Genomic DNA, 22,180 nt, shown 5'->3' on the forward strand with positions numbered 1-22,180 from the left:
GTTTATGTAATAAGACGGATACCAGTGTTTAGCCGCTGCGTGTGTAAATTTAGCCTGTGTGGCGTGATGGGGTAGGAGGTGGAAGCAATTTGGGAAATACCTCCTCCCCACATCACAGACATTTGTAACCCATCAGAAGACCCCCAAATTATGTGATCACATCCTACAGTATGTGATTGGATGAAGTAAAAACCCCCTTCTCTGCTTCGGGTAGTGTGTGACCTCATTTCTTGTTTTAATAACTATGGTGTAAAATTAACAGTGTAATATGCTGTGGCCACTATGTCAGTTGCGAAGTGGGACTGATGTTTCAGGGAGATTCCAGATGTCCTCTAGCACAGCTCCCCAAAGCTTGAGTGTCAGTAGGGATGATATGCCTGCCTGATGTCACATCCCCATGCCTTGAACTCTAGCTGAAATTCAGAGTGAGTCTTACGTGCAATAGCAAAAGGAGTTTCTCCTTAGGGAGAGTAGATGATGGGTTTGAGGGGAGGATTATGTTATTTTAATGACTGTGAAAGAAATGACCACTGATGCCTTTGAAATGGAGAATATATAGGTTTCACAGTTCATTTGGCCTTCAATCTCCCTACAGCATCATAATTGCTCCTGACAACTTTTGCGGACTGGCGGAGATGACTCAGTGGTTAAAATGTTCACAGTGCATGTGTGAGGATGGAATTTAACTTCCCCCCCCCCCCAAGAACATACATAGATGCCAGATGAGTGGGATGGTCTGCTTGTAATCATTCCAGCGTTAGAAGGTAGAGAGATAGAGAGTCCCAGATGAGCCTGCTGGGAAGACCAGCTGTATCAGTGACCCCTGGATTGATTGAGAAACCTTGTCTCAATGACTAACATGGAACAGCGATAGAGGATGATTTGTAACAACAACCTTGGACCTTTATATGCATGCCCACACCCATGTGAATGCATCCCCCCCCAAGTATGTCCACACATGTGAGTGCATATTCCCCCAAGTATGTCCATACACATCCAAAACATGTATCCACACATGCATACCACTTATACACATATGAAAATGGACAAAGAAAAAAATGGTTAGTTTATGAAAAGTGCAGTTGAAGACACCTTTTTTCTATGGTAGCCAATATGACAAGAATCTCCCTGGGTTTTGGACCTGGGACTCCTCTTTCGAGCTCTTTAGCAAACAGGGATTCTACCATCGAAGCATCAGAAGTGATTATTTCCTTTCCCTTTTGCTCTTTGTAGTCAAGTGCACCCCTAAGAGGCAGAGTCTCAGCTGTCCTACCCTCTCAAACACTTAAAAGGCACAGAGTTACCTTCTAAAAGTTGGCTCATCAAAAGTGGAAATTCCAAACTCCGCATCCAAGTTACATTGTAGCAGAAATGGTGTTTGCCCCATTACTGAGGCATATGTTGGTAAAAAAATTTTTTGTGTGTGTTTAGGCAGGTAAGTGGTGAGAAGGTCATTTCCAGAAACGGATACTCAAAGGCCCCAGGTTTATAGCCTTTTCCTGGCACAGCCCATTCGTGAGTTTCATAGGAATTATGATGAAATGGGACTCCTCTGGGGACCAATAAAGGTTAGAGAGATAAAGACTGTGGGAGCCAGCGAGGGGTAACCTTAAGCTCCAATGTGTGAGAATTCTCAAGGAAAAGGAAGTAGCCTTGAGTCTCCAGGATTCCTGCAGCAGAAACGTGCAGGCCTGTCTTGGAGGTCACCAAAATGCTTGGCCAGCTCATGGTTTTGCTCACTATGCGTCACTCAGGGCTCAGAGGACACACGGAGCTTTAGAACAGATGGTGCCTGCATCACAGGAAGTCCCCTTGTCCTATTTACTCGAGAAAGCCACATCTTTGTAAACACTACAGTCACAGCACAAAATCATAATTGGGCCCCTTCATCTTTGGAAAGGAGAGTGGTGGCTTTAAGCTAGTGTTTTTTTTGTTTTGTTTTGTTTTGTTTTGTTTTTTTTCAAACTGTGGTTGTGACCCACTAAAGTTGTACTTTGGAACCGAGCTCTGCTTGACCAGCACCTTTGAGTTCACAGAAAGAACACAGTGTACCCCATACATTTTGCAAAATTGTGTTTCAGCTGTGTGTATGTGTAAAGGTTTCCATACTCTGGGTTCTGGCAGGGGTTGGGAGAGCTTCAAAAACTCTAAAGTACCACTTAAGGCAACTTGCATTCTTTTTCTTGTTGTTCTTGTCCTTGTTCTTCTTTTTCCTCCTCCTCTTCTTCCCCCTCCTCCCTCCCTCCTCCTCCTCCTCTTCCTCTTACTACTGTTAGCGAGCATACGTGTCATGATACACATGAGGGCAGCCTTGTGAAGTGGATCCTCTCCTTTCATCTTTACATGGGCTCTAGGGATCAAACTTGGGTTGCCAGGCTCACACTGCAAGCACCATGGACTTCCGAGTCCTCTCGCCAGCACTTAATCCAATGTTAGAAGGAGAAGGAGCGATCGATTGTAATTACAGAGTGAGTGTGTGATTGTTTGTGTATGCTTGTATGCTTGTAGGGCATGGCACCATTAGCAGGTATGGCCCTGTTGGAGTAGGTGTGTCACTGTGGGCCTGGGTTTTAAGACTCTCATCCTAGCTGCCTGGAAGCCAGTCTTCTAGCAGCCTTCAGATGAAGATGTAGAACTCTCAGCTCCTTCTGCACCGTGACTGCCTGGATGCTGCCATGTTCCCCATCTTGATGATAATGGACTGAACCTCTGAACCTGTAAACCAGCCCCAATTAAATGTTGTCCTTTATAAGAGTTGCCTTGGTCATGGTGTTTATTGACAGCAGTAAAATCCTAACTAAGACAGAGTGCATGTTGCATCTGATTGGTTTTTTTTTTTGTGTGTGTGTATGTACATGAATAGCTCTCCCTCTCCCTCTCTCTGTGTGTGTGAGGGGGGGGGGGCGAGGCACATAACTCTGCTATATGCTAGGGAACAGCGTACTTGTCCCTAAGTCTCTCATCAGAGGTCTTAAAGGTATGTAGTTTTTTTGACATTGGATCTAAATTTTTGAATAAATCCTTAATTTTTCCTGTTCATAATATCTTTTCCTAAGCAGAAGCACATTAGCTTGATAACAGCAGTGTGATCTCACATACCTTACACAAGGGAGAAAAAGCCCGAGTCATGAAGAGTACCTGCAAGTTTCCAGATTATTCACCTTCCTGAGACCTAGACAACCCCTCCTACCGCCTTGTTTCCAGACAACGTGAGACTGCTTGTCTCTTAGCCTTTCTCACTCGGCTTTAGCATCTCCTATCTATTAGGAAGATGATGGTGGAACAGGAAGCAGCTGGTTCCTCTGCATGTCACCTCAGGGATGCCCAGTGTCCTTCCACAGAGAGATGCTTAGAAACCTGGAGAGAAGTCAGCCATGAATACAACATTTATTAATATCAATAAGCTGCAGAGTGTAATACAGTATGGGTGCAGAGTGAACATCAGGCGTCATCTCCATCAGAGCCTGCTTTGCAGCCAGGGACCATGATTGCTTTAGGCGGTGTTCTCTGAAGAGCTGAGGACTTGGGCTCCACTGCCTTCAACGCAAAGCAGGGGCCTCATCTTCAATGGCAGCTGACGTACCAGTTAGGATTTCTGTATGGGCACACTGCTGGCCATCAGGGGATACACCCAGCTCCATATCCACTGTGTCACTAATTGTCAAAAGCCCATATGCTCCCCACAGTTCGTAGTGAGTGTTGGACACCAGGTTGCAGTCAGCTTGGAATTGAGTGCATACAGGAGGCACGTGACAAGCAGATGGTCTCGGGACTTCATACACAACCGAATGTTCCTATGATCAGTGTTCCCAACAGCACAGGGACCGGTTCTCTGCTCCCTTTCTGTAAGATCCGACAGCTTGCTTTTTTTTTTTTTTTTTTTTCTTCTTCCTGATTTGAAACTAGTCCACTCCTCTGAGAGGACTAACATTGGAAGTCCTGGGTTTACTTTGCAAAGCTTGTCTCTGTCACTTTGTGGGGGTGGGGTGGTATTACTGACTGTTCGGGGTTTCTAGAACATACCGTTGATTCCGTAGGAAACTACAAAGTCCATGTTTTGACTTGACAGAAGGAAATGAATCCACAGCGTCTCTTTTTACAAATATATGCCCAGGGAGAGGACAGCTGACAGACAATGTCCTCGGGGGCCATATCCTGTGCCTGACACACATTGGGTCTGCAGCATATGTTGAGCAAATACCCGGATTGTGACTAGGTTGACAGTTAAGGCTACAATGAACATCATCAGTGCTTTGGGTCTCTGGGGTCTCAGACTCCATTTCATCCTTGTGCAGTGGTTTTTAATTTGTCTTGATCAATGTTATACTTGTGTTTGGTTCATTTGATAAAAAACTACTCACTATTCTAAATATCATAGATTTCATCTCTGTATACTTTTCCTGGCCAAATCTTTATATAAAGACATGGGAAGCCATACTGTATTATCTCCAGTGTGCCTACGATTTACTAAAACAAAACAGAAACATTATTTAAGTTATAGACTTTAAAATGTCATGAATCATCTTTTTGTAAAAAAAAGTAAAACATTATTATGATTAAAAAAAAAAGATACAGGGCCTTCCTATATACCCCTGGCTGCCCAGGAACTCACTGTGTAGACCAGGTTAGCCTCAGTCTTACAGAGATCCACCTGCCTCTGCCACCTGAGTGCTGGGATTAAAGGCGTGCATCACCACATCTGAAAGAATATTATTATTAACCATGTTTTGAAATAACCCAGTTTAGTTCCTCCATTAGCACTCTGAACTCTCAAGAGGGTCATATGACAGTGTTGTTATAAGGAATTTTTTTTCCAGCAAATAATTACTTTAGATCCCCGTCAAACAAGTGAACACTGTCATCAGTTTTAATCTACAACCACCATATCATTGGTTTATATTTCTGAAAAAGTATGTGTTTGTACATGTGCATGCAGTACCCCTGGAGGCCAGAAGAGGACAGCATGTCTCAGGAGTTGGAGTTAGAATTGGATCTGAGCATCACAGTGTGAGTGCTAGGAACTGAACTCCTGTCCTTTACAAAATCAGTGTGCCCTCTTTATTGCTAAGCCATCTCACCAGCTCCTAGATACCCATTCTTAAAGCACAGTAGGAGACAAAGAGGAAAGGCCTCATGAATGAATGTAGCATGTTAGATAACTAAGAAGCTTTTACATCCTATGCTGTTATTCTCTGTGGCTGATTGTGAATCTGTTTAATGCCTTCAAGATATATAAAATGCGACGAAAAGATAAGTCTCACAGTATATTGAATTGGCGTGTGAAAGGCCTTCTCATGGCGTTTGTGTCCTATGTCAGAGATGAATAGTGTTTCTAATTTGCTGGGCACTTGGGCCAAGTTTACTTTAAGGAGGAAGCCAGTTTGGAGAATTAATGGTAACAGAAATGGTCTCTTGGGAAAAGCTTTTGGTGAGGTTGAACTTTTTTTTTTTTTTTGAAGTGTGGGTTCAGTGACTTCTGAGTGGGCATCTTATAGTCACTGGGCCAAGGTGCCTTGAAACCATGCTTCACTAACTATGGACACTTCCTGGATGGATACCCAGGGAAACCCAGGCACTGGAGGCAAAAGAGGCTGAAGTCTGAGCAACCTTCATTTGAACAGCATTCACTGGGGCTGCTCTTGAAAGCATGGTGGGGAAGTCAGCAGCATCTATGGGACCTGGGGGCCTTTTCAAGACACAGACCTACCCAACACCAGCCCTACCAAATCAGGTTTCACAGTCATACAAATGGATCTGAATACAGATGATCTGAATGCATGGGCTATTTGGAGCCATCATACTGGGACCCTCACAGCCCCAGTTTCCTGGTGGCCAAGTACACAGTGACATGATCTTACTTTTTCTCTCCTCCTCCTCCTCCCGTCTAACAGCTTCCCTTTTTAGAGGCTAACATCCACAGCTGAAGACATCCTGTTTCCTTGCTCCTACGCCCACTCTTCAGACCCCCAGATCTTTGTGCTTGCCATTACTAAGAAACCATTTCCGGGGCTCTTTTCCTGACTGTGGATGTTTCCTTGGTAACTTGGTAATAACTGCAGGGCTGACTCCTTGTGGCTGAGCCTTGCCTTCTTACTCTGTTCTGAGCTTCTAGGCTGTCCACGGAATGCCACACTCCCTTATGCCACACTCCCTTTTGGTTTTAAGTCTTGTGCATATGTGGGGGTGGGGGTGGAGTTCTCTCTATCATGAATTTCCTTCAGCCTCACTACCGGTTGCTTTACTGATATTTGTGAGGTTCTGGTAGGGGGGAGGGTAGTCATGCTAATTGCCTGGGGTATTCAAAACCAGGGATTGCTCAGAAGGGGAAAGAGCATGCAGCTACAGAAAGAACCCACTTCTTAGACCCCTCTGGGTGCTTCCTATGGCCCCCTTCTTTGCATCATGAGGTCCAGCTTATAGCAGGTGCCCTGAAGCATCTGGATATCCAAACCCAGACCTACAATGGCCAGCCAGTTGTCCCCTTGAAGCAATTTGGTCCCTGTGTTCCAAACTGTACTGGGGTGGTGGGGAAGGGCTCAGCAGAAAAGTGAACTGGCTATTTTAGAAGCACTGCTTACAAATTCTGGCTCTGTGGGCTGAGGGTTAGCGCAGCCAATGGTCAAGGGAACATAGTAGGGTCAACCAAAATAGGGAGCACCCAGAACAGATTCCTCTAGTCAGAAGACACCGGGAGGGGCAGAAACAAAATGGCTTTTTGGCCATAGTGAGTCCGAGGACCGCGCTTACAGCTCCCGTTCTTCTTGAGGCCCACAAACCAGTTCTTCTCTGCATGCTTCTTGGAGGTGTAAGTGTTATAATGGTTTTCTTCCAGCCTTTCCAGGAACAGACATTCCTCACTTGGTGTCTGCTAAAATGATAGAAACCAAGGGGGGGGGAGCACAGTTAGTAAGTGCTGTTCACCAGCTGTGTGAAAATCTGAACATTTCTTTTGTACTGGCGATTTTTCACCGAAAGGCTGGGTTTCTGCCTCAGAATCATCATTAACATGAATACATATGTAAAATTTGCCCTAAGCATAAAAACATATACTGGAGCTTCATTGTATTTCTGTTGTAGTTTTGAGACATGCCTTGAACTCCTGATTCTCTTCCATCTGCCTTGCATGGACCTATAGAGCCAGGCAAGTGCTCTATCACAGAACTGTTCCCAGATTTAGACAACAGTTAACAGTTCACGAATACTGTCCCTTATGTCATCAAACACATAAAATGTATAAGGACCTATGGATATAAATTCATAATCTATTGAGGTCATATTCTACTTATCTGCTGTGTTTTTCTATTGTTATTTTTGTTTTCTTGTTTTTTTTTTTTCAAGGGTTTCTCTGGAACTCACTTTGGGGACCAGTCTGGACTCACAGAGATTCATCTGCCTCTTGAGTGCTGGGATTAAACACATGCACCCCCATGTCCATCTTTAGTTATTGTTTTAATACTGGGAAATAAATGTATGAAAACGTATTCAATATCCCTACCAAGGAAAAGTGAAGTTAAAATATTAATGACCAAGTGTGGTGGTGTACACCTTTAATCCCAGCATGCAGGAGGCAGAGGCAGGGGAATCTTTGTGAGTTTGAAGCCATTTTGGTCTACAGAACGAGTTTCAGGACAGCTAGGGCTGGTCAGGTTCCAAGACAGCCAGGGCTATTACGCAGAGAAACCCTGTGTCTAAGAAGAACAAAACAAATAAAAAACAAACAAACAACAATTTAATCATTTGTTAGTTATGCTATCTTTCTGAGTATGGCTTGAAGATAGGTATCAAAATCTGAAACACCTCTCTCTCTCTCTCTACCCCACACTCCTTCTTTCCCTCTCCCTTCCCTTTCTTTTCCAGTACTGCAAATTGAACTTAAATCTCCCCATATGCTGGGCAAGTACCCAACACCAAGCTATATTCGAAACCCTATAACTTGCATTATCATTGATCCAACAATTTCACTTCTAAGAGTTTATCATTACAAGGCAGTTGAATGAAGGTAAAGGCCTATTTTTGAGGTGGGCTTTGAAGTACTGGCTATTGTACTGGCAATAAATGTCTATGGCAAGGTGATCAGTAGAGGGGATACAGTTCCCTCCTCGCAGTGGAATCTGGTGCAACTGTAGGATTATTGAAACAGCCCAAGCATATTAATAATGTGGTTACTTAGAAAATGTCTGTCAGTTGACAATTTACCTACAATCTATCTATTAAGAGGGAGAAAAAACTAATGTTTCAATTATTTGATTGCACCAGATTTTGGAATGAACACTCTCAATTTGGATTTAAGGCAACAATGTGGGAACTCTTAGGTTGGACACTGTTTTTTTGATGACCTGCCATATCTGACTGTGCGTTCTTCAAGTCACATGATCTTTATGGACTCTTTACCCACAGTTGATTTGTGATTCCCTTTCTCATGGTTTATGATCAGATCATTCATTCTTCTTTATGCGTGGGCATGTTTATTTTATTAGGGTATGCTGAGCAGAAAGGTGGAACCTCATTAGTCATTCTGGTCTTGTATCTCCCTTTATACACAGATATAAAGGGAGGTGATGTCTCCTCATTACCTAGGGGTAGGTTAACAGAATTCTTTCTTTCTTCCTGCTTGGATAGGAGCCAGATTCCTGCTAAGCAAACAGCTTACTACTGAGTACATCCCAGCCCCAGAGTTAGCTTTTATTAGCAAGGAACTATGCAACAGGAAGTGTTCAGCTTCTTATTCATTTATAGTCAAAGGAAATGACACCTGGGTGAGACATTGTGGACCCTTCTGGAACAAAATAGGATATAAATATAGTATTTAATTGAATGACTATGCCTCTGGAGGAACTTGGTCCAGACACTAGTACTGGGCACATTGTTGCGACAGAAGGAAGGAGGAGATAGTGGACTGTGTGGGTTGTCATGACCCTATAATAGCATCACCCTGTCATGGCCCTAGGTGTTCACTGATGAAAGTGGGGATGGTCACGTTCTGCACCTGTTTTTCTCTGTCACCCTGGTGCAGCCGACAGGCAGAGTGGCTGAGTCATGGCTGAGCTGGCCAGCCATCTCAGAGGTACTGCGTCCTTCAGTCAGGCTTTCTGTCTTGTTCTACCCTTGGCACAGTGCTGGCAACGTGTTCCTCAGCTCTTGATTCATGCCTATTGTTGGGGTTGTTTCTATTTTTATATTTAGCACACTTTCCCCCAATTACTTAGGAGACATACACTCACTGTAGAAAATTTGGAAACTACAGGAAGCCATTAGTGTATGATAAACCCACCCACCTGCCACCCCTGTAGATAACTGTGTTCATATTCTGTTATACAGTGTTTCAAACTAAAGTTTTCAAAATAAAAAAAAACCCATCTACATAGACCAGAATGGATGCATGCCTAAAACTTGTTCAGGGCATGAGGTAGAGCCTTTAGCTGTGTTAGAATGTTTCTTTGTCAGTTTGGTATATGTGAAGACTCTTAGGTATGACATGCTAAGATCATATTTGGGTGACTTATAATGATGACCTCAGTTGATGTAGGAGAAGAGTTCCTCCCTGCCTCCTGGGAGTCTGCAGGACAATAGTTTCACGTAGTTCTCCCTCAACATTAGTATTCAAGTGTAAAACATTAGAATAAATGTCAAAATTAGTTTCAATTAAAAAAAAAAAAAAGCTAAAAGCCATGCCATGATCTTTAAGACATAGTGAGAATGTGGTGCACACAAGCTGCTTGTTTGTCTTAGAGGCGTCACCAGTGCAGTGTCCCCCAAGTGCCAGAAGCTAGTGAGCAAGTTCTCCTTGAACTGTCTCCTTGAACCATCTATGTGAGTGAGGTTGGTACTGTTGTGGCTATAGACAAGTTTCACAGTGGACAAGTGTGAGCTTCATTTGTGAGTCTAAGAGGGAATGGTTGATCGGTTGACTGATTTGATAACTGATTGGAAAAACTGCCTTAAAGTCTATTTCCTGTGTAGCAGCAGTCACTGCCCAACTCCAACCACCTGACGTCATCTTCTCCTGTGACAGGATTCCATCTCCTGCCCTCTAGTGGGCCATGGGAGAACTGCACTGTGTCCGCACTGGTAGGCTTCTTGTGCCTATGCCGGTTTGGCAATTTGATACCTCTGAAGGCCCGATCAGACTGAGCCTGCCCTACAGACTGTCTTTTGTAAGCATCATCTTCCTGAAAGGGAAGAATTGGGTTACAAATTACAGGCAAGATAAGTGCTCAGATGCAGAGATGGGAACACTGAATCCAAAAAACTTTGAAAGTTGATTTGACCTCTCTCGGCATAATTCTTGGAGCAGAGATACCCAAAGGGATCAGTCACATTGCATCTATTTCTGCCCCCTTTTCCACTAAGGCAAGGTTTACTCAGTCAGACCAGCACGGAGCTCTGACTCCAAGAAGGAAGGGACAGATAGAGCCTTAGCTACTAAGAAACAATTAGATGCCATTTTTCCATGGGGCTCATTCATCCTACAGATGAATGTCAAATTGAACTCCTAACATTTGCTTAACATTTTAGGTGATCCTGGAATGAAAAACATTATCTTCAAATTTTAATACAATTGAATTTTTGTTTTAAACTTTAAAGGACTGTAATTGTGATTTTTTTTATTAAAACAATTAAGAAGCCTGGGAAATAATATACACAGTACACCTAACTTCAGTGTCCATAAAAAAAAAAAAAAAAAAAAAAAAAAAAAAAGTCAGGCACAATGGTGTGTTTGCCCTAGCACTGGGTACCAGCAGACAGGTGGACCCTGGGTTTTCTGGCTAGCTAGCCTAGTCTGCTTGGCAAGTTCTAGGCTAGCGAGGGACCCTGACTTTTTTTTTTCTTTTAAAAGTTGACATCCCCGGAGGACTGATAGCCAAGGTTGTTCTCTGACCCTTAGGTCCTCATGTGCAAGTAGGTGCCACCCCCGGCCCCCAGGCACAACATTAAGAGACACACACAGCCCTCACTCGACTCAAGGAACATTTTTGGATAGAATGGATAAGGTAGGATTGGGTATTATAAAATGAGTACCTGAAAAGTTACTCAAGTACCAGTCACCCTTCCTTTCCCCTGTGTCCGTATGATAAACTGAGGATTTTTGAGAGGATACCACAAGAAACCCTTTTATGTCTGTGCCTAAAATCAGGCAAGATAGAGGGTGGGAATCGTAGTACTGGAAAGACAAACAAAGACTAATTGACGGTGTCTCATGTGCATTGCTTCGTGTAAAAAGACGTCTGGAAACCTCAGGCCTTGGCTGAGTCTGGAGGCATCAGCCTCTCACACTTACCGAGCCGTATAAAAGCCCTTCGGTGTCCATGGCCAAGTACTGGCCGGTCTCCGTACCCTTTATATACACTTCGCCCGCGCTTTCCGCACTGAGCTGCAGCTGAACTGGAATAAAAAATAACACAAGTAAAAGTCAACAAACACACCACGTTTGCCAATAGCCCTGCAGCCAGGCCGGCCGGCCATGGAAAATTCTGCTTATCCATTTTTTTGTAGAGCTCCGAGGATGAGCCAGCCCTTGGTGAATCAAAACAGTAGTTTCCTTTCCTTTCTGCTCCAGGGAGAGCTGTCCAAGGGAATTACATTCCAGAGAAAGAGAGAAACAAGGGCTGGCTTGCCAGCCCATCTACCCTGTGCGTACCCGCTCACTTCCTCTGCCTTCTCCCTCTGTCACCTGAGGGAAAATAATTACAGGGAGAAGTGATACTGGTTCCCCTGGTTCTGCTACCCCAGAGTTCTTGGAGTACAGCAGTCTTTGTAGAACAGGCAGTGGCAGCTGCTTTAGCTGTCACCCTGCTGGATACGGACAGGGACATGATGGCAGATGGGTGATGTTTTAAACCCAGAGATGGTTCATTTCCTAGATGGGAGAGAGTTCCTGGGAGTCAGGACTCCCTGCTTCCTAGGAGGGACTTATCCATAGTGAGGTTCAGTGAACCCCTCAACCTCCCAAATAAGACCTGGAAGAGAGGAAGTGCTCAGGAGAGGGTGCTGGGATTTGAACCCAGGTCCTCTGACAGAATAGACAGTGCTCTTGATGGCTGAGCCATCGCTCCAGCCTCTGGCTTGCTCTTTTTGCTAGCTTGCTCCTGCTCTACTCTGTAGCTATCTGTATCCCAACAGTTGGTCGTGTCTCGATGGATGAGCCAGTGTTTTCCCTTCCTGCTTTGTTCTCCTCATCCTCCAATTCACATACAAGTGACAAATAATTATGTCACCCCCTAGAGGATGCACCTCTCTGTCCTCAGAAGTCTGCTTTAGAGACTCAAGACTTCCTCCAACTTCCTGTGGTGAGTAGAGTTTATTGAAATTATAGGAAGGGAACTGGGAGCCACTGGCTTTAATTCCTACTGGTCTCTCTAGCTTTGCTCATCCCTGAGAATATGGTCATGAGACCAAAGGATACCCAGCTCTCTCCAGCCTCAGATCACATACTTGTTCCCTCTATTCTACCTATGTAACTTTTAAGTCTCTCTGTGTGTGTGTGTGTGTGTGTGTGTGTGTGTGTGCGCGCGCGCGCGCGTTTGTGTGTGTGTTGTCTTCCAGAATCTATCCACTTTGATTTTTGAGATAGAGTCTCTCATTAGGTCTGGAGCTCTCTGATTAGGTTGGGCGGTGGTCGGCGAGCCCCAGGGACCTGTCTGCTGCTGTCTTCCCTAGCACTGGGATTATAAGCGTCTATTGCGACACTCAGCTTTTTCACATGTCTTCGGGCAGCTGATCCTGTGTCCTTATCCTGGCATGGCAAGTATCTTCCTGACTGAACTATCTCCCTAGCCCTCACCAAACTCTTTTGTACCCAAGGATCCTTGCACATCCTATGTCTCTGTCTGGCACCTTCTCCCTCCAGTTGTTTACGAGGCTAGCTCTCTTCTTCCTTCAGGCCTCTGCCTAAATATCTTCACAGAGAAGCTACTCAGGTGGCTGTGACTCTTTGCCAGTAGGTCCCGTGGTCCGCGCTTCCCCAGTGCACACTCAGCATACAATTGTTTCATTACTTAGAGCATTTATCTGCGAGGCAGAAAGGAAGGAAGGGAAGGAATTTCGTCTATCTTGACTCCTCAAGTCCCCATGTGTATAGTACAGTGTGATTTTCCTGTCACACAGTGTCCACAGTATCTGCTGAGTGAATGTCACCAGGTTAATGTTGACAGAGATGGTTCTGCCAAGCTATCCTCAACAGGTTTGGAATTGCATTTCCAACACATTCTCTGGAGTTAATGGGGTCAAGATGGATGAAAGGCATAAGGCTGGAGACTGGCCCCTGCCCCTGACTAGCCTAGAACGGGAAAAATCTGTAAGTATAGTGAATAGATTAGCGGAGCCCAAGACTCCTACAGGGGATGGGGTGAGGTAGAAGAGGTTAAGAGCCTTGGAGAACCTTTTTTTTAAAATTCAAAAATAGTCGAGATGTTTGTATAGTTCTGTGAAGAAAAATTGTAAGGGCCAGTAAGATGGGCTCAGTGGGTAAAAGCCACTGTTACAAAACCTAGTGACCTGGATCCCACAGTAGATTAGGATTTTTTGTTTGTTTGTTTGTTGAGGTAGGGTTTCATGTAGCCCAGGCTGGCCTCAAACTTGCTACATAGTCAAGGATGACCTTGAACTGTCAATACTCTCCCCTCTATTGCTCAAGTATTAGAATCACAGACTTGTGTCTCCATACTCAGTGTGGAAGGGTTTGTTTGTTTGTTTGTTTGTTTTTTACAGCTTTTCACTTCCCAGTTCTGTCTCTTGCTGCAGGGCTAGGTGAGGGCAAGTTCTTCCCTTCTGTGAAATCCCATCCTGGCCTTGGAAAGGTCTCACAGAGGTAAACAAGAGCTGGGGGCCTGCCTAGCTCATGACCTCAGCCCTCAGCCCGGGACGGTCTGCTGGTGAGAGTCGGCTCAGATGTTTCCTCTAGCAATCTTATTTCTCCAGGATGTCCAAGTTTCATAGCTCATTTTCACTGGGTTTCTTTCTGGCTGAGTTTCCTATACATATATTTCAGTGAGCAGGGCAGGGCAGGGAGACGCAACACCCAGCCAACAGTGCTCAGGTCCAAACCTGAGTAGGAACTCCATTCTAGTACTGCAAACCTATACCCTCCCAGCTACTGGCTGCAGGGAACCATCAAGGGAGGAGGAGATGTGACCTCAGAAAGATGCAGGCTCTAGCCACACAGCACGTTGTTTGTCATTGCTTCCTCCGGTAGCAGCAGAGTAGGAGCAAGGATCAAAAGCCATTCTGTGCCCTCATGTGCACACAGATGAGTTCACTAAAGTTTATGCACAGTGCCAGACATGGTCCAGGCCTTATACAGGACTAGGGAGGACAGACACACAGACCTGTGACTTAGCAGCCCAATAACAAAAGCAGATACAAGAGTAAAAAGGACAGTTGATGTCACCATGCCTCCCCCACCCCATTACTCTGTCCCTCTTTCTGTCACCTCTCCCACCTTTGTTGTTGTTGAGAAAAGCTGGAGATAACATACAGTGAAGAGAGGGAAATAAGAAATCCCTGATGGAAACTTCCTACGAAGCATGAACTAGTGTGTATAGCCCATGGACTGATGTATGCAAAGTGTAGGCTGAAAAGGTGGGCAGGGGACTGGGGACCCCTAGTTGGGGGGTGCAGGGGGTCTGATTCATCCCCATGTTCTCTCTAGTTCTATAAAATCAGTTCTGCAACCATCTCTGGGTCGTGGGTGATGCACTTGGTCTGTGTCTAGTGCATGTTTTTGTGTTATAACTACACACACACGAGCTATTATGAAATTTTTATCAAAGATTGACCATCTCCCACAATTCTTTCTGCCTTCCAGGGGTGGAAGAGGTAGAAATGTTTTAAAGGTCTATTCCTAGTCAGTGGATAGGCCCTCAGAGCTATCTAAGACTCTCGTCCTTTCCTTCCTTCCTTTCTTCTTTCCTCCCTTCATTCTTTACTTCCTCCTTTTGTCCTTTTTTTTTTTTTTTTAAAGAAAAGGATTTATTTATTTGAGGTGAGTACACTGTACACTGTCGCTGTCTCTGTCTTCAGACACACCAGAAGGGGGCATGGTTGTGAGCCACCATGTGTGGTTGCTGGGAGTTGAACTCAGGACCTCTGGAAGAACAGTCAATGCTCTTAACTGCTGAGCCATCTCTCCTGTCTCCTCTTTGTCTCTTTTTCATTATTTGTGTATGAAGTGTGTATGGAAGGGGGTGTGTATGCTATGACACAAGCGTGGAAGTCAGAAGACAACTTTGTGGAGTCTGTTCTCTCTTTCCAAAATCTTTACAGGAATTCTATTCAAAACCAAACCAAACCGAACCGAACCAAACCACACTCAGGTTTTAGACTTGCAAGCAGGTGCTTTACCAAGCTACCTTGGGCCCAAAGACTCTTTTCTTGCTCCTGGTGATCTCTGAAGTGATCGGTGACCCCATCTCAGTACAGGGAACCCACAAGATGTGAGTGTCCTTAGGACTCAGAAGTACCAGGCTGGGGTGCAGGATGGGCTGGAGGGTCACAGGAGCCCTGCATTCTCTGTATTCAACACCCACTGCCAGGTGAATGGTGTCCTCAATGGGAGAGAGCCCCTGCTGTCTGTGCGTAGGAAGGACAGCGGCCCTGGGTATTTCAAATCGCTTATTATTGAAAAACAAAGTCGGAAACTAGCTGAGTACTTCCTTTAGCTCAGTTCTGAAGTGGAGACGGCAAATTTTGATTCGGCAGAACAGGAAACAGCTTTCTAAAGGCAATCTAGTGGTCAATAGGAAATTATCTTAGAAATTCATAGCCTTTTAAAAATTGACTTGAAGAAGGTTAGAAAAGGCTTATGTGGTAGATTTTTTTTTTTTTTTAAACCTGATAATGTGTTCCTCTGTAGCCAAGGCTGACCTGGCAGTTGCAGTGATTCTCCTGCCTCAGGCTCCCAAGAACTGTTATGGCAAGCATGAAGTGCCGTCTCCACGTGTTTGGTGGATCTGTGGCCCTAAGTTTGCTGAGGGGGATTCAGGCTTGTGTACCTGTAGGTGTTTGGTTTCTGGTGCTGGGCATTGAACCTAGGACCTCGTGCTCAGCATAGATATTGAAGGATGTTGGTTTGAGAATACAAACCATAAATGTCAGCCTGAAATGTACAAGATCACCTCGGAGGCTCATGCTCCCAGGCTCCATGCTTACAGTTCATCACCCTGTGGTCTCTGGGCACTTACACCTACTTCCTCAAGAGGAGCCTAGTGCTTTCCAGAGGCTCCACCAGCCTCTACCTGGGTCCCAGTCCCTTGTGCCTAAGGAACAGCTGGTGTCTGTTTTCCTATCTGTATCCATAAGCTTCCATGCGGTCGTAACCGAAGCTTGTTCATGGAGAGGCACATGATCCCTTACTGTCTAAGAGCAGAAAGAAGGAAAAAGAATCCAAGGTAGCTAGTGCCAGGAGAGGTGAGCTCTGGGGCCACACCCCATGTCCACTCCTGTCCTGCGCTAGGGATCTTGACTGCTAAGGCGGCAGCTGGTATCTTGGGCTGGGAGACCAGAGAGGAGGGCCTTGCTCCTGTGTGGCATGGCTGCGCTGTATGCCTGCTGCCTGGGGAGAGGCCACAGAGATTACGTGCCCAGTTTATTCTGGGTTGGAGACTTCCCGTCCTTGGTTGTGTTTACGCAGAGTGAGGTCAGCCTCATTCAGAACTCAGCCAGGTTGTTTTATGTCAGTGGAGTTTATAATTAAAGTGTAACCACAAACCAGGCTTTGCAAAACATTAAAGACAGAGAAGAGGAAAAATGGACTGGAGGGGGGAAAATTCCAGTGGTTTTCAGTGTGTGTGTGTGTGTGTGTGTGTGTGTGTGTGTGTGTGTGTGTGAGTGTGTGTGTGTGTGTGTGTGTACATATGGAAAAGAGTTTTTGCTAACATTTGTGAAGGTGTCTTGTCTTTTAACATCTGGGAAAAAGTCAGGGAGTTTTTTTTTTTTTTATTCAGTCCAGAGATTGACACATTTGTGTGTATGTGTGTGTTCATATGTATAATGTAGGTTTTCTAGAAGAATTCCCCTATAATCAAATAAGGGGTCTTGGGTTAGACTCGGGGACCCGGGAGGCTGATGTATTGCATATGGCAGGCTGACACATCCTGTTGGGGGGGGGACATTCCTTCCTGTAGGCCTGCCCCTCTCTCTGGCTACAGGAGCAGGGCCCAGACCTCCCCAGTGTGGTTATTTGGAAAGCTGTTCTGACTTGGAGTCCAAGCTGGTGGGGAATAGAATGCCTTCGCCATTAAATGTGGATTCCCATCAGACCAGACAACGGAAGTCTGGACTCCTCCCAAACAGAATCCGGGGAGGGATTCACTAGAGTGTGGTCTGCTTGGATCCAGGGCAGTGCAGTAAGATCCTTTGGACCAGCAAACTCCCCTGGTGCCTTTAGGATGTGGCTAGATTTATAAATATTTGATTGGCACACACTCTGCTGAAGAACATTTCCATCTGTGTGGCAAGTGGGGCCGAGGATCCCCCCTCTCCTATCCCTAGTCTCCTTTCTACGTGCTGAGGGAGGCTGGGGGCAGGGTGCTGGGCACTCCACACGGAGGCCAGAGCTTAGGGATGCTGAGGAGTGTGCCATTCCTGTCTCTCCAGCTGCTGTTCCAGTTGCTGATCTCATGGAAGAGTAGGTCCTGGCACGCCTTCTCCAGAAAGGAAAGTCTGGCAGGAGAAGCAGACAAGCTTAGAACTTTTGCCTTGGTGGCCTCTGTGCCAGGGAAGTAAAATGGGCAGAACCTGGTGGGCTACGGCTTGGGCAGGCTGTGGCTCTATGCCAGGTTGCGGGGGTTTCAATCAAGACAGCCCCAGAGAAACTGGGGTGTAAGGTCACTGGAAGTTCTGTGAGCACGTTTAACATTTGTTTAATGGCCAGCTAACAGTCCTAGGGAGGAAGACAATGACAACCATGGAGAATGTCACCTTTTTGAACGGTGCCTGACGGTGTGCTGGGACACTCTACTTTGCAGTGACATAGATCACTGTTAGCATGCTTGTTTTCAAAACAAGGAAAATGAGGCACAGAGAGGGAAAGTAAATGCCACAAGGTGGCACAGATCTCTGGTAAATACAGTAAGAAGACGTCAGCCTGTCTGGCCTTGCCTATCTGTACTTCGAGATAGGATAAGCATGTCAGTGTCATTTGTTTGTGGGGTGAAAATGTTAGGATCAGAGTGGTGGGATCCTCAGGGGAAGCAGGTCAGTATTAGGACAGAGAGATAGGCTCCACATGCTGTCCCTGTGAGGGGCTGGTCACATCATATCAGCATTTGGGTTTTCAGCATGACAGTGACTAGTAACCTCAGAGGGCTGTTGTTAGCTGGGAATGTTGTTCCCTGTGCAGGGCTAGCATGTGTCAGTGCTTGACTGGCATTTCTTGACCTGTTGTTGGATTTAAATTTCTCTGCCAACAATACAAGTCGGTGGCTCATCATTTTAAATGCTCACTGGGCACCTACCCAAGGGACGGTCAGTACACTGGACACAAAAGCTGCAGTGAGAGCCAGAGTCCTTGTACTCAGGGGGCCCTGCAGGAGAGAAGTCCAGTGGAAAACCAGATGAGTAAATGCAGAAGTGTAACTTCCAGGAGGAGTCGCACCGGGCTGTGGCATCCCTCACACACTCCGTGTCTTAAAGGGACACTCGCTGCTTGTCTCTCAGGACCAGCACTCTGCTGTCAAAAGCAGCCTTTCCACAAACTGCATCCCCACGGATTCCAGAATCGGCAGCCCCTGACGTCTGCTCGCCTCTATCATCTCTGCCATGACAGTGTACCTAGCATGATATCGTGTGTGGATAATTGCCTGTGGCTCTGTCCCAAGCCTCGGTGAAGCCACAAGCTCAGACCCCGTCCCCCCAGGAATCTGGTTGAGACATTTTGCTTAAATCTATTTTAGGACAATCAATATACGGCATCCTCTGAAGGTTGATGCCATGGATTCCCAAGGGTAAGACAGACAAATTTGGATAATCTCACTGTGCTCGCTCGAAGTGTGTCAACTCACTGAGGATTAATAGACACCGTGAAAGGAGTTAGTTTTTTTTTGTTTGCTTGTTTTTTTTTTTTTTTTTTTTTTTTTTTTTTTTTTTTTTTCTTTTTTTCAGGGCTCTGAAGCAAGTTGGTTGTATTTTGTNTTAATAGACACCGTGAAAGGAGTTAGTTTTTTTTTTTTTTTTTTTTTTTTTTTTTTTTTTTTTTTTTTTTTTTTTTTTTTTTTTTGTCTTTCAGGGCTCTGAAGCAAGTTGGTTGTATTTTGTGGGGTTTATAATTTACTTAAGTATCTGACTGGCTTTTAGGGGCGCTCTTCCTTCAGGAAGCTTTGGAGTATGGCTCTGCCTGTTTCCACGGCCTCTCATTATGCTCAGACCAATGATTCAAGAAGAGAACTCCCGTTTGGCAGACTGTGTGTGTGTGTGTGTGTGTGTGTGTGTGTGTGTGTGTGTGTGTCCTGGCTTTCCAAGGCTTCCATTCCAAACAGCCCAAAGCTGACTCTGGTTCTTGGAGGCCTGAGCCTCAGCAGTGCCAACGCTAGGCAGAAGAGGGCGACAGAACCACACTCAGGAAGAGCACCCCATGCCCGGAATGCCCTCTGGCAGGCTGATTGGTAGTGTGAGGGCCAGGAGAGTGAGGTTAGCATGCGAACTCCACAGGGGAGGGAGTTGAGTCTCAATGAGATTAAGAGACTGCCCCAAATTAGGCCTCTGGGGACACTGGGGATCAGAAGACTCTGCTAGACAACCCGAAGCTTCTCTCCCAGAGCACTTCATGCAAAACAGAGAGAATATTAATTGTCTGGCAGACTAGGGCGCGAGCGCCAGCATTCCAGGGCCCTGACTGAAGAGGGTAGGCAGATTGTCCATTGTGGTTTCAACTGGTCCAGGGCAGACTGCTACCTACTTACTGCTGGATTGACTTCTGCTCCCTTGGCCCTTGTCCTTCCTTTCAGAGTAAGCAAACAATAAGCTTATATAACTGCCCAGACTTAAGCCTCAACCCAGATTCCTGCCCTTTGTTTCACGTTGTGTATCCACACGCTGCAGGGGGTCTGTAGGCTGTGGGTGGTAACAGCACCGTGCTGAACCATTACCTTGGGCCAGGCAGACGCTGTGCCCAAAGCAGTTACTATATTATTTCATTTAACTCTCCCAGGAAAGCTTCCATCAGTATTCTCACTTTTTTACTCAGAAAGGTAAGGCTTGAAAATTTGTGCCCAAGCACAAGCCCCCCGAGCAGTGCTGGGTTCCCAAGGCTTCTGACAGCTTAAGTCCTATCGCCAAATCCCACCACAAGCTGTCCCAATGTTATGCACCCAGAGACATCCTATGCTGCTAATGATAGAATGATCATAGGGAAGGCACATGATATTTGTCCAGAAATCCAATGATTGTAGGTTCTTGTTACTCCAAGGTTTAAGGTTTCTAAGACCTGTAGAAGCTTGCCACTGTGATCGCTCATTGGTTCAAAGAATTGATAAGACTAAGTCTAAACATTTAAAGTCAGAGGAATTAAAGCTTGTGTTACTATATTATACTATATCGCTTTCTGGGGAAGGAGGGGACAAAGCTGTCTCCCATCCCAGTTACACGTGCATCTGAGACTGCTGTACCTCTAAAGCCACCCCTGTGCTGAGTCTGTGAGGTATGGTACCTACACCAGGTACAACGAAACATCTAACACACAAGCCATCCCATGAGCAGTATAGTAGAACAGGGTATTTGTCATGTGAACTTGGACACAAACTTTCAGGCTTTATTTTTCTGATTAAGACACACGAGTACTGAATGCAGGTTTCTCAGGAGAGTCACATGACATAGTACAGCAACACAACCTTTGCTTCAGACTGTTCTCCTCTTTTACCTCCCGAGTGTTGAGATCCTAGATGGGCGGCATCGTGTCCAGTTTCTCTATTGCTGGGCCTCCTATGCTAGGCAAGCACTCTGTCAACTGGGCTACAGACAGCTGCAGCCCAAACTTGGCCATTTTGAATGTTCTAGAGTCTCTATATTTGGCTTGTTCTGGTACCTGTTCTTCATAGAATGGAAAACATGTAGGAGGCCCGCTTGAAGACAAGCTATCAAAACAAAACCCCCCCGAATCATAATCATAAGCCTGTGCCAGCTGCAAGCTCGAGCGCCTGCCTTTTGGGGGAAGGAGGGGACAAAGTCGTCACCCGTCCCAGTTACATGTGCATCTGAGGCTGCACAGAAGGATTTCCCTGAAGCCATGGCACTGAGTCTGTGACGTGTGGTACCTACACCAGGTATAATTAAACATTTAACACACAAGCAATCTGCATCCCATTTCCAAGCCAGTCCCATAGAACCTTGCTTCCATCTGTGCTCTCCCTTGTCTCCTGACTCCACTCCTTGGTTTCCGCTCTTGGCTTGCAGCATGGCTGGCTCTTGGTGATTGCTGCTCCTCTAAGCAGGGGTCAACTCTGACTTTTGGCTTCCCTACAACATCTAATGCCCTAGAGGTACTCAGGGAATCTCTGACTCTTAGTAGAAAGCAGACACCTAATCACACACACACACACACACACACACACACACACACACACACACACACCCCAGCACTAGAAGTACTGGCCAGGTAGATTCTTTCTCCTGAGTCATACCTCCATTTATCAAAGTGGTCTGCAAGCCAGGCTGCTGGGAAAGCCCAGAATTGTCAGACTCTGGCTCTGTGGCTCCCATCTCTGGCTCCGTTAGTGTCTGGAGAATGGCTTTACCCCTTCTGCATACCACAGCCACATCTGCACAATGTGCTGCGTGCAGGAAAAGCTGCATAATTTATAACGTGTTAGTCTGTGGTTGGAGACCAGGATTCTCAAATCAAGCCCAGTGGAGACATCACCTGGAGAGCCTGTTAACTTGAAATTGAACCCATACCTTTTATTCAGGATTTCCCATCCCTGCTCATCAGGTTCTTCCCGTTGTGGGGTGAGCAGGCCTTATGTCAGACTGGGGGTGGGGAACGATCTTTTGTTAGTTTATGGACCTGGGGGTGGGGTGCAGTGATTAAACTCTGGCAAAAGTTATATCAGGTCAGCAGAGACTCCTTCCAAAAGCTTGCAGTGAGATAGAGTTAGCTAAGGGTAGCCCACAGTTCCTCATCGTCCAAAGCCAGATATATGTGTATCCTTACCATATAAGCTTGGTATATAAGTGTCACCTTACTTCTCAG

General features: G+C 45.7%; 1 protein-coding gene across 9 annotated transcripts in view; it reads right to left on the bottom strand.

Annotated features, from left to right (window-relative positions):
* Window positions 1–3,368: 3,368 nt before the first annotated feature.
* Window positions 3,369–22,180, bottom strand: part of Fgf1 (fibroblast growth factor 1) — a 91,507-nt gene continuing 72,695 nt past the window's right edge. For 8 of the 9 annotated variants that reach the window (XM_029546783.1, XM_029546784.1, XM_029546785.1 and 5 more), the window contains 2 exons: window positions 11,279–11,382; window positions 3,369–6,868 (listed from right to left, as the gene is read on the bottom strand). In XM_029546783.1, coding sequence (XP_029402643.1) covers window positions 6,674–6,868; window positions 11,279–11,382 — 299 coding nt within the window. In that variant the 3' untranslated portion in view covers window positions 3,369–6,673. The remainder of the gene's footprint in view (window positions 6,869–11,278; window positions 11,383–22,180) is intronic. The other variant, XM_021214893.2, reaches the window with a different exon arrangement.

Source organism: Mus pahari, chromosome 15 (genome assembly GCF_900095145.1).
Source record: "Mus pahari chromosome 15, PAHARI_EIJ_v1.1, whole genome shotgun sequence".
NCBI classification, from domain to species: domain Eukaryota; kingdom Metazoa; phylum Chordata; class Mammalia; order Rodentia; family Muridae; genus Mus; species Mus pahari.